General features: G+C 44.0%; 1 protein-coding gene across 6 annotated transcripts in view; it reads right to left on the reverse strand.

Annotated features, from left to right (window-relative positions):
• LOC115092605 (interleukin-5 receptor subunit alpha-like) overlaps window positions 1-12782 on the reverse strand; it is a 50255-nt gene that overhangs the window by 21585 nt on the left and 15888 nt on the right. For 2 of the 6 annotated variants that reach the window (XM_029603633.1, XM_029603630.1), the window contains exons 2-5: window positions 10202-10345; window positions 3967-4070; window positions 2796-2950; window positions 2520-2670 (exon numbers count right to left, since the gene is read on the reverse strand). In XM_029603633.1, coding sequence (XP_029459493.1) covers window positions 2520-2670; window positions 2796-2950; window positions 3967-4070; window positions 10202-10248 — 457 coding nt within the window. In that variant the 5' untranslated portion in view covers window positions 10249-10345. Of the gene's footprint in view, window positions 1-2519; window positions 2671-2795; window positions 2961-3966; window positions 4071-9233; window positions 10090-10120; window positions 10346-10513; window positions 10951-12782 lie in introns of those variants that run through there. The other 4 variants (XM_029603631.1, XM_029603632.1, XM_029603634.1 and 1 more) reach the window with 4 other exon arrangements.

Consider the following 12782-nt stretch of genomic DNA (forward strand, 5'->3'; position numbering starts at 1 on the left):
TTTCAAGAATTTGTCTGAGCGCTGTGACTTTGATCTTGTAGGAATATTACGAATTTAAAATGGATAAAACAAAAAATGCAAACCGTACAGCATCCAAATCATAATTATTTTTTTTTTATTGTATGCACAAGTCTTTTCCTTATTATACAATAGGGATACATTGGTTAGTCCAGAACGAAAATGCTCAAAAATGCTTTTAAGAATTTGGTTTACAAATTAGACTAGTTATGGCACTTGATTTCGCTAATGTGGTATTAACATTGGGCAGAGTCCCTGAAGGATTTACACATGCGAAAGTAAAAAGATTCAACAGAAAGAGTCAAAATATGTCGTTTCCCTTTTTTAAGTGTGGAAAGATTATTTGACTCTGTGAGCCCGCTAAAAAAAAAAAAAGTGCTTGATAACATTGCAAGTAAATAAACTGCTTGAATTAGCATAAAAGGTTGAGTTTCCCTAATATCATGTTGGCTATTTTTTCTCTCTCTTTTTTTTTTTTTAATCCCTGAAACTATTTAAAAATAGGCAATAACTGGAAATGTTTTGAAGACGAGAACAACAAAGCAAAATGTGCATACACTAAGCAAGCTGCTTAGGAAAAGCCCTCGGGGAGTAGCCTGGCGGCTCCGTGGCAAGCATTAGCATGCAGAAGACCAGAACTCAGTTTCCAGGCCAGGCCTCTGTTTCACACACGCGGGCAGGGCTGGGGGATGCTGCAGAGGCAGAGCTCACAGCCCCCAGGAGGGAGCTGGGAAGAAAATCCCGCTCATCGCACAATGGCGACCCCTAGTGTCATTAGGAATTAGGGCCCAGGATCGCAGTGTATTGGAAGGAGCGCTGGTGCATGACCCCCTTCCCCCAGCTGAGGACTGTCACTGCCATCACAGGACTGAGTTGGGAGGGGATTATAAAACAGGGAGGAAAAAAAAAGATGGGGTAGTTGCAAATGAAGAGTCATGATGCCGTATACCAAAAGAGGATGGTACTGATTGTGTTGGAAGGCCACTAGAGCACAAGGAAACAATTGGTTCCCCATCACCACCATCAAAAAAAGGTCCTTGGATACATTTTATTCCAACATTCACGGAGCTCATTAAAATACTGAAGACTATAGAAGGTCAAACAAGGTACATGTTTGTATACGAGGAGACAGGGAGTACTTTCCATAAAGATGAACTTACAAGGGTAAATTCCGTTTTCGGGTTCTTCCTTCCCCTAACTCACTGAAAATTCACCCAGACAGCAGCATCCTACCACATTTCCGGTTACCTCCATTCCTCTGTTTCCTCTGCCCATATCCCTCTATCCTTCCAATCAAAAGGATGCAGACATACTGGGGTAAAGTCTGCAGGTGCTTTTCATCCGCAGGCTTTAATTTTCAAAGGGAAAGCACACTTTCCCTTTGAAAATTATCCTGGCCCGGGTGACGAGCATAAAGCACCGGGACGCATCTAAGTCCCGGGGCTTTGGGAAAGGGGTGGGGAGAAGTGGGACGGGGACGGTCCAGGGGGAGGAGGCGGGGTGGGGCCAGAGGCCTCCGGCACAGCGGCCATTTGCTGCTGTGTTGGAGGACCGCGTGCCGGCCGGGTGCCGGTGTGCGCAACCTGCGTCTGCCCCTAGGCAGGTGCAGCAGGTAAAACAATTTTTTTGGGGGGGGGGGCCTAGATTAGGGATAGTGGGTGGGTATGGAAGGGGAAGGGAGGTTAGAGTAGGGGGTTGGGAAGTTCCCTCCCAGGCCGCTCCAATTTCGGAGCGGCCTGGGAGGGAACGGGTGAAGGCTGCGGGCGTCGGCGCGTGCAGGGTGCATAACTGTGCACCCCCTTGCGCTCGCCGGCCCTCGATTTCATAAAATGCGTGCACCTGCACGGGCATGTTATATAATCGGGCGTCCATGTGCCCGCGCAAGTTTATAAAATCTACCCCTATGTGCATGATTGCAAAATGTGCCACCTCAAACTGCAGGTAGAAGTACATGCATACATGCCCTATGTGCATACTTTTAGCTGCAGATAGGGCAAACAATTTTGTAGCAGCCCATTTCTGTTTGTAAAACACTGCTTTACCCATGCAAATGACTTTGGAAAACTCCCTCCTTGCAGGCAGATCACTCCATAGTCCTGGGCCCTTGTGCTGTAATTACTCGTCTCTCTCTGTCTCCTGCAGCCTATGGATCTCTGGTCCCTTTTAGTATTTGCTGTCCTGCGTCATTATGCGCCTTACTCTCTCATATCTTTCTCCTCTTCCTCTTATGCGCTATGCCATCAACTGAGACTGCTCTCACCGCCTCGGTGAACATTTTAAAAATTAAGTTGAATGCGGTCTTAAGAAGCAAGGCTTTAGCGGCCCAAAGGCTCTGCTGTCCAAATGGATAACAATGGACACTCCAGAGCCAGGTGCGGGCGCCATGACGACTGGAAGTCTGAGTTTTGGGGTGGCTTTTCTTTTATTTAAACGACACACCAGCAATTCTAAAACCTCAAAGCTGCTTTTTATTTTTTATACGATAGAAAAAGAAAACTGACCTGCAGGTACCTGGTAATTGAACTCAGTCCAGTTGCTCTCTTCCACAAGGATTCCAGTGCTTTTCCTGAGCTGGGTGCGTACTTTGAAATTGAAACCAGGGTATGATTTGAGGGCTATCTTTGCAAAATTGTTGTCTGTCTGTTCCTGAAACTAAGAAGAAGAAATAATAGCATTTTATTTGGGGGGGGGGGGGGGGAGCACTGCAAACCACAGCTACTGAGAACAAATTAATTTTCTTCGTTATCGTCAAGCAGTCCTGGGTTACACTTGCTTACCTGCATTTCCAGTGCTTTGGGGTGCAGGTACTGATAGAAAAAGACATAATTTGCAGTGAAGCTCTTCATGCGTTTAGTTAATTTAGGATCCCAGGTGAGAACAACGAATCCACAGCCGTATTTACTGATTGTCACGTTGGGACTGCTAAGGACAACTAGAAAGAACTGTAACAGTTAAGCATTTTCTGTGCAAGGCATAAAGGAGGCACGGTTGTGGCTCTCCTCCGTGCTTTGGTTCAATCAGACTTCGAAGCGCTACAGTTACGTCACCAAACTACTGAGACGCCCCTGCAATGAAGAATAGGAACAGGAAGTGCTGGGAAGGGGAAGGCTCTCACTGATCAGTGCTTAGGGCAGTGGTCCCCAACCCTGTCCTGGGGGCCCACCAGCCAGTCGGGTTTTCAAGATATCCACGATGAATATGCATGAGAGAAAATCTGCATGCACTGCCTCCATAACATGCAAATTTTCTCTCATGCATATTCATCGTGGATATCTTGAAAACCCGACTGGCTGGTGGGCCCCCAGGACAGAGTTGGGGACCACTGGCTTAGGGGAAGGTCTTATAAACTGCAGGGGTTCGCTCAGTCCAGTCCCCAGGATACACTTAAGCCAGTCGGGTTTTCAGGATATCCACAACGAATATGCATGAGAGAGATCTGCATGCCCTGCCTCCATCCTATGCATATCTATCTATCTCTTGCATACTTGTTGTGGATATCCTGAAAACCCGGCTGAGAACTTCTGCTACAAAGAACAAGAAACAGGGACATCGTAGGCTCTCAGTGGGGACTTGTTTCTCTAATTTCTGGCCATTTTTAGACGACCAGGTTTATTTGAAGCATAAGCTTTCAAAAAGAAGTGGGCTCTTGTTCTCACAAGCTCATGTCTCAATAAATCTGTTCTCCTCCAAGATGCCACCAGCTTCTGTTTTATTTTTCTTATGACAGAGGAACTTTTTTAGAGCTGTCTCTTAGTTTGCGCCTAACACTTGGCAAGCTATCACAAGGGAAAGAAAGTTGATCAGAGAAGCATATAAGAAATGAGAATATAATAAATACAGAACAGGGTGTCATCTTTGTTTCCTGTCCTTCTGTGTTTCGATTTGTTTTACTATCCTAAAGAATGCATGTAAAATAAATCCACTTCAAATCACTGTTGCAGTACTTACGGTTCTGCTCTTTGGGTACCATGCTTGCTGAGGTAAATGTCTTCCACATTGTAAGTCCAACTATCAGCAAAGCTGGAATGGATATTACAGGTTCCATAACGTAGCTGATGAAAGAGCGAGAACCAGTAGTCAGCAGCTTGCATAAAATGCATCTAAAAGACAGGGATGGCTCAAGGTGCTGGGGGATAAAATGGCACCCTGACCCCCCCTGCCTTCAAAGCATGGTACATAGGGGCAAGGGGGTCTGTCCTTTCAGATGCCGCGGAAGGGGGAAAACAGGGGTCAGAGTTCCCAGAGGAGTGGCAGATAGAGTGCCAGTGATGATGTTTCTAGGAAGCTGGCAACCCTGCCACACTCCCAGGAACATTAAGACCCACCTCACACTTTTCCACCAGCATTTTCCCCTGGAGAAGTGGGAGATGGGTGAAAGGTGTGTGTGTGTGTGTGTGGGGGGGGTGTCTTTGGGTGACGCACTGTCTCCAGGCCGGTGCAAGGGCAGCCTTGTGCCCGTAACTCCCCTGCCCTCATCACACGCAATTAAAAATTCTGCATTTATAATCATCGATTTTACATGAGAAATGACATTGAGAGTACAGTATTCTGAGGTAAAAATATCGCAACCCTGCAAGAAACCCACTTGAAATATTTACGGTATTAGGCCTAGAGTAATGCATGTTGGATGTGGGCTTTGCCCTCAGAAAGCCCAGAATAAACTGAACTGCAATTACAATATTTGTAAACCTCCCATACTAAAAGAGCACTAACTGCCAGCCCTCAAACAGTAAAAATCCTAACTATTGAAAGGCAGTGCTGCAAATATTACACCAGGCCCTAAACACCGATAAACCTCCTATTAGGAAAACAGAACAAGCGGGCCTGCTATAGATCCCTACACAGAAAGTACATACTAGCAGAATACCTCACCTCAGTCACACATGGAAAACTCAGACAGACCTTCACCAAATACAGAATAAAGAGACCAGAAAGTATAAACAGAAATCAACTGGAAACCTCAACAAGCCAGATTGTATGCAGAACAATGGAAAAATAGAAATTCCATTTTTCAAAACAAAATCAAGAAATATAAAACATAAATCATAATAGTAAAAACATAGTAATAAAAATAATATTTCAAAACAGCTGATAACAGCCAATAATTACAAACTCATAAAAATAATAAAGTTTCCCAAACATCAATAATATTTCAAAATTGCATATATATTTCAAATAACATCCAATAATTAAAACTAATAAGGATAAAAAAAATCCCTGCTTTCCATACCTGGGAACTTTTGATTTCTAGTCACCCTGAGAATTCTGTGGATTATTGCCGGGGGGGGGGGGGGGTGAATTTTCTCCTCTTATATACACTCACACACACACACGTTCATGCTCTCTCTCATAGACGCACGTATTCTTACACATGCACACAGACGTTCTCACATGCTCTCACACATTCACACAGATGCTCTCACACAAGCTCTTTCACATACACATGCTCACACACATTCTTAGACATGCACACAGATGCTCTCGCACATGCTCCTTCTCACATGCTCACAGATGCTCTTACGCATAATCTTTCACACAGACACTCTCACACATGCATACAGATTCTCTCACACAGATACAACACATGTTCTCTCACCCACATGCACATGCTTTCTCTCATTCACACCATGCATATGCTCTCTCACAATACATAAAGCACACACATTTCCCCTACCTCACTCACACGTGCTTTCTCTTTTATTTTTTTTTTGGCTGCCGACAGCTGCCAACTTCGGCCACCTGTGGGCCTCCTATTCTTTTTTGGCTACTGGCGGGTTGGGCTCTGCCGGTAGTCCACAGGGCCTTCTTTTCTTCCTCGGCCTCTGGCGGGTTGGATTCCATTGGTGGCTCACGAGACCTCTTCCCTTCTTCAGCTGCTGGCTGGTTGGGCTCTGCCACGGGTGCACAAGTCCTCCTCCCTTCTTCTACCACTGGCAGGTTGGGCTCCATTGGCAGCCCACGAGTCATCCACTCCTCCTGCCGCTGGCAGGTTGGGCTCTGCCGGTGGCCTGCAGGTCCTCTTCCCTTTTTCTGCCGCCGGTGGTTGGGCTCTGCTGGTGGTGCATGGAACCTTCTCTTTTTTTCGGCCGCAAGGTGAGGCGGCTGCTGGGCATTTTGGGGGATACTTTTTGCTGCTCCAAAGTTCTGCTGCCTGAGGCGGCCACTTCACCCTGCCTCATTATAAAACCACCCCTCAGAATGGAAAAATAATAATCATGTCCCAGATCATAAAGCTCCCAGATTTGTAGATTGAATCCTTAAATTGCATCAGTCTACTTTGAGTATATTTTCATTTTGTCCATACAATACTTGTGAAAAATACCCATCTTACTTGAAAAAGAATGGCCTAGTGGTTAAAGCAATAAGCAGCGAATTAAGTGAATCTAGACTTCAAATCCTGCTTCCTCCATGAAGTTAGCATGGGGCACATTTAAAACTAATTGGAGAAAGTTCTTTTTCATTCAACGCACAATTAAACTCTGGAATTTGTTGCCAGAGGATGTGGTTAGTGCAGTTAGTGTAGCTGTGTTTAAAAAAGGATTGGATAAGTTTTTGGAGAAGTCCATTACCTGCTATTAAGTTCACTTAGAGAATAGCCACTGCCATTAGCAATGGTAACATGGAATAGACTTAGTTTTTGGGTACTTGCCAGGTTCTTATGGCCTGGATTGGCCACTGTTGGAAACAGGATGCTGGGCTTGATGGACCCTTGGTCTGACCCAGTATGGCATTTTCTTATGTTCTTATGTTCCCTACCAACATTCCTTGTGACCTTGGTCAAGCCATTTTATCTCCCACTATCTCAGATACCTACTTAGACTGCAAGATCTTTGGTGCATAGACTATTTGTACCTAAATTCTAATAATGCTGATAGCCATTTCATTTATTTATTTGATTTATGTTCATATCTTTCTATTAGGAACAAAATGGCAATATGACAAACAAACATGGCGGCTGGTTTACTCTTCTCAAACCCATGACATAGCAAGAACAACAAACCATAAACATTTCAGTTATACAATACTACACCCCTTCCCTTCCCTACCCATAACCCTTTCCTCCTTTCTTTTGTATATTTATTTGATTTGTCTATTTATTTGACATTCCACCTTTCAACTGCTTAAAAGCAGATTACATTCAGCTATTTCCCTGTCCTCAGAGGGTTTACAGTCTAAGGGCCTGGTTTCCTAAGGTTTTTCTCCCATTCTTTGTCTAGGGGGAAAATGCTTAGTAATTGAGGCCGTAAGTGTATACCTGAGGCAATGGGAGGGTAAAGTGGCTTGTCCAAGGTCACAAGAAGTGACAGTGGGATATGAACCCTGGCTTCACTGGTTCGCTGCCCACCACTCTAACCACCACTCTTGAGTAGCATTTTTAAACAGCATCAATGGTGCTGAAGGGTTGAGATAGAAAGACTGATGAGGATGGGAAGGAGTTTAAGAGAGCTCACAGTCATTAGCGGTTTCTTTGGGGGAGGGGGTTTGAGAGAGAGAGAGAGAGAGAGAGAGGTGAAGACAGGATGGGGGTTGCCAGGGGAGGCCTCTCACTTACTTTACTTTTTGGATTTCAAAGGATTAAGAGCTCAGGGACCTGGGAATGTTTGAATTAGGTTTTCGTGGGGGGGGGGGGGGGGGGGTTTGGCTCCAGATGTATCGATGTTCAGTACATTCTAGTAGGGGTGGTCAGCTCCGGTCAGGCAAGGCGTTCAGGATATCAACAAATGCATGGGTATGCATGAGAGAGATCTGCAAACACTGCCTCCATTGTATACAAATCAATCACATGCATATTCATTGTATATAAATCAATTACATGCATATTCATTGTATATAAATCAATTACATGCATATTCATTGTGGACTTCCTGAAAACCAGACCTGTTTGTGGCTCTTGAGGACTGGAGTTGGCCACCCCCTGGATTATAGGATTGTTGTGGCTTCCCCCAATTTCAGCTTTTCTGTTTACTTTATGAGTTGGCTTCCTTGGTTTTTCTTAGGTTTGGATCCCACCTCTTTCTTAGTGGGCTTGGTTTGTTATAATTACTGCACCCCATAACTGTTTTTCTTTTCAGGCATAGTATCTATACACCAGCTGACACCTGTGGAAATTCCCTGGAGGCCCCCCCCCCCCCCCCCCCCCGCCAGCCCCCCCCCCCCCCAGCCTCAGCACAGCCATCCTCCTGCCCCGAGCCACAGTATAGCCTCCCCTCTCCTCTGCAGTCCCAGGACAAAGCAGCCTGCCTCCCCCCCCCCCCCCCCCTCAGCCCAGGCTACGATTCCCCCAACCATAGCAGCAGCACAGCCACCCATAGAAACTCCTTGGAGGCTCCTGTTTATTGTCCTCCCCCTTCCAGCCATAGTACAGCCTGCCCTTCCCCAGACATGATCCCTCTATCCCAGACTTCACAGCCCACTCTGCTCTCTCTCTCTCCTTCCCTTCTCCATCAGGTCCAACCTTTCTATACTCTCTCTCTCTCTCTTCCCCAGGCTTGATCCCTCTGCTCTTTCTCTCCTTACCCCTACATCCAACTCCTCTGCTCTCTCTCTCTCTCACCCCTCCTCCCTTCTGCAGGCCTGTACTCTCCACTTTCTCTTTCTTCTCCAGGCCAGAGCCCTTCCACTCGCTTTCCTTCTTATCTGTCCCAGATTGCTATTCTTTCAGCAACACCTCATTAGCCTCCATCCTGGTCTACACAAGCCAATAAAGAAACCAACTCATCTTCCTCTTTCTAGCTCAAGGCAAACATTGTCATTTCCTCGTCCATCCTGGCCCACAAGGGCCAATGATGTAGCTACAGATGATTCCAGCCAGCCTACACTGTTGCCCCCACACAATGCCAAATATCCCACCTGCCAGCCATCGAAGCATGCAATCTTATAGGATGCCTTCCTATTCAGTTTTCTACTATCCTAGACAGACCAGCACACAAGTTCTCATGCTTAATTTAAAACTTATTATCCCCTCTCCCCAACATCATACCACTAATCTTGTAGCAATCCAATCTCTAAAAATAATGAAGCTGTTGTGCAAACATCCAAACTCTTAAGTCTCTATAGCCTTGCTGGACAGTAGCAGGCCACCATCAACCTGCTGGTACTGATCTGGTTTATTTCTGGGCAGTTGTGGCCTGATAGTATGAACATGGCTAGCCTTGTGTCACTAAGTTGTGTTTTCTTTATCCACCCTGATTTTCTCCTTATCACCTCTCCCTTACCTTTGCTTTCAAGGAAGTGAAGGTGGGTTGTGTGCACTAGTGCATTGTCCCATGATTGTTCCTTCCATATCCTCTAGATCTGTCCCAGTATGCTTGAATTCTGTCACAATCCTGGTTTCCACCACCTCTGCTGATCAGTTATCCCAGGTATTTAGATCCCTTTTCAGTAAAGAAGTATTTTTTCATCTTTCTTCTGCATTGTTCTTCTTACAGCTTCATAATCGTTACTTCTTGTCATTAAAATTCCTTAACTATGGAAAATTTCCCATATTTTCTGTGATTTATGGAAGCCTGTCAAATATTTCAATATTTATATCATATCCTCCCTCCCTTCCCTCCATCAAGGGCACTTTGAGTGCCTCAGCCCTTCATTGCAGGTTTGTGTTGCAGGATTGGGTCATGTTTTGTCGTCCGTTTATGAACGCTTTGCACCTGCTTAGTGTCCTCACCACAGAACAGCCTTCAGAATTCAACCTGGTACTCAAGGTAGAGTCTCACCAGTGACCTATACCAGGTCTGCTGCTAATTCCTCTACTTTTCAATACAGTTCACTTTCATTGTAGTAAAATGCCTGGACAGAGGTCATTTGAGGTGCTTAACTCCTAAATCTCTTTCTAGGGTAACAGTTTCCAGTTCTTGGCTTTGCTAAATGATAATAGCAGTTAGTGGATATTTGCACCCTGAATGCAAGATTTTACACTTTTCAGCACTGAAAACTCATTTGTCACACTCTTGACCATTTTTTTTTCATGTTCCCTTTCATTCTTTTCACTCCTTACAGTGTTTCCATGCCGTTACAGATTTTTTTTTTTTTTTATCATATGTAAGGAAGCATAATTTTCACTTATGTCACTAATAAAGGTATTGAAAAGAACTGGTGCTAGTATCGAGCTCTGGAGTACTCCATTGGTAAACTTTACTGCGGAGCGGGCTCCATCGATCGCCACCCTCTGCTTTCCGTTGCTCACCCAGTTAAAACCAATTCCAGCTGTTTTACCAGACGTCTCTGTGGCATAGCATGAAAAGGCTTTCTTTGGTCCAGGTAGGCAACATCGACTGCACTGCCCGATCCTTCACTTTCGTTACTTCATTAAAGAAATCAAGTCACGTTTCTACAATACAAAAATGTCACATCGGATTTTAGCCCTTTTAAACCTTAATTTACAGAAGTATAGCATATTAGAAGGCCTTTCGGCTGCCTTATAATAAAACCTAATAACAATGACGATGGCAAACAAAATACAGCCCACAAGGAATTAAAGTGAATGTCATGTACTTACACAAATTGTCATTAATTCTCGGTACCACAGTCTTCTAAAGTTACTTTTCTATTAAATAAGGAAGAAGAAATGCAGGAGGAACTAGGTCATCCAGAGAAACAAATGGAACTAATAAAATGTCTAAAAAAATAGTTTAAGAACAAAAAAAATCCCCCAAAATCCCATACATATAAGAGGCAGGTAAAAAAGATCTCAGACTCGCATCTGTTAATGAAGGGATATTTGTGCCTTGGTTTCCTCCGTTAACCCACAGCTCATAAAATACGAGTCGTTATGCTTTCTGTAGTATTTTGTTCCCGTCCTCTGCATCAGTTTCACTGTTATCGTTCTCCCACAGAGGCTATAGGCATTGTTTCTCAGACTGCCCTATGTGGAATATGCTATTTCTGTCTGAATCCTTGTAACTCAGGTGTGTTTAACGGTGGGATTCCTGAGTAGTTCTCTCACTCTCATCTTCTGGATGCTTAGCCTTTGTTGTAGTGGGGGGTGTTTCTATTTTTTCAAAGACTGATTGCATCAGCAGTGGGGATCTCCAGATTCTTGGAACTGGCGTGAAATAAAAGAAGGAAGTCTTAAAATCGTGCAGCCTGTTTCCTGAAACAGAACGGTTACTTAGAATGTGTTGTAATTTAGGACCTGGGAGGAGAGAGGGGGCGTGAGGGACATAGGGTCTAATTTACTTAAACTCTCTCTCTATGGGGAAAAAAGTAGTAGATCAGACCTTAAATCAGCTCCTAAGAGTAGGATCAGCATGATTCAGAATTTTCACGGCAGTAATGCATCGTTGTACACCGATCCTTGCACAGTGACCTTTTAAAAGAAAACATATAAAAGCATGCATGCTCTGCTAAGAAAACACTGCTGCTGTTTTCTGTCAGTTGGTTGTCATCAAGTTGCGCATACGTTTAAGGGATTATTATTTTGGGGACGGATGCTGTTTCCTAATCCCAAAGGCCGGTGCACTAAATTGCGCTGAACAACACCCAAGTGCTCTTGTAAACGTGCATCTATTGCACATACCGACATGTAAATGAGCCTAGATGGTAAGATATGTGCATAATTTACCTAAGAACTTTATCTCAAAATCCTTAACCACACCTTCCAAGGTGCCGTTAAGTTTCACACACAAAGGGGCGGATTTTAAAAAGCATTTACATGCGTAAATCTGGGTTTTACGCATGTAAATGCACTTTACTCGAGTAAGTGGGCTTTTGAAAATTGCTACAATATATGCCATTGAATCGTCCATAGGATTTATTCGCATAAGTGCACTTTACGTGAGTAAATGGCTTTTGAAAATTGCTACAATAGTAGTTACATTTATGCGCGTAACTCCTTTGAAAATTACCCCCTAAAGCATTTGCAAAGCAACTTGTGTTCAAACTTTATCCATGGGCTAACAGGTAATGAGGTGTTTTGCATAATTATGCATCTTGTTACCTCATTAACATGGGTTTTGGATGTAAACTCACAAAAGTAAATGGGAAAAAAACCACTGAGAGCACCTAATTCATGTGCTCTAACTGCGTATTTTACACATGTCCCTCTCTTTCAGGGACTATGCATGTTATATGTGAGAGGGAGCTCAGTATTCCAAGCTGGCATAATTTATTCGGCTAACTTGCTCCACCCCGATCTACCCACTACATGCCCACAAGTAGTTATGTGGCTAACTTTTTAGCCACAAAAGTGACTTATAAGGCTAAGTGGCGGCTGTTGAACATACACGTATATTCAGTGGCTGCTACTTAATCACATAAGTTAAATTTATCCAGCTACATAGCACTGAATGTGCTTTGAATATTGACCTCAGAATGTGTGTGTATTTGCGACAATAATATATATGCAGAGGCGGCATGTGAGTGTGACAGAGAAAAAGAGACATAAGATGTGTTCACATAAATGTATGAATACGAGGCAGTTTTAATGTGTGAACATCAAACACAGGATGTGTTTATGTTTATGTATGAGTGTATGTCAGATGTGTGTGTGTAAGTATGCATGAAACACAGGACATATAGATGTGATGGGACGACATTAGGTTCTTTGTAAGTTGCAGTGTTTTTTATTAACCCAACATAAGAAAAAACCTAGGGACTTGAAGTAAGCTTTTGGGAAAGTTTCTGGGGGGTGGGGATTCTGTTTAAAGGGGTGGAGCTTCTATTCTGGGGGTGTGGTGTAAAGGGCCTGGAACATTTTACCTTTTTTATTTGGGCTACATAGGCTCAAGTAGGGAGGAGCCATTAGGCATTAGAGATAATGCTGGGAG

This window comes from Rhinatrema bivittatum, chromosome 5 (assembly GCF_901001135.1).
Source record: "Rhinatrema bivittatum chromosome 5, aRhiBiv1.1, whole genome shotgun sequence".
NCBI classification, from domain to species: domain Eukaryota; kingdom Metazoa; phylum Chordata; class Amphibia; order Gymnophiona; family Rhinatrematidae; genus Rhinatrema; species Rhinatrema bivittatum.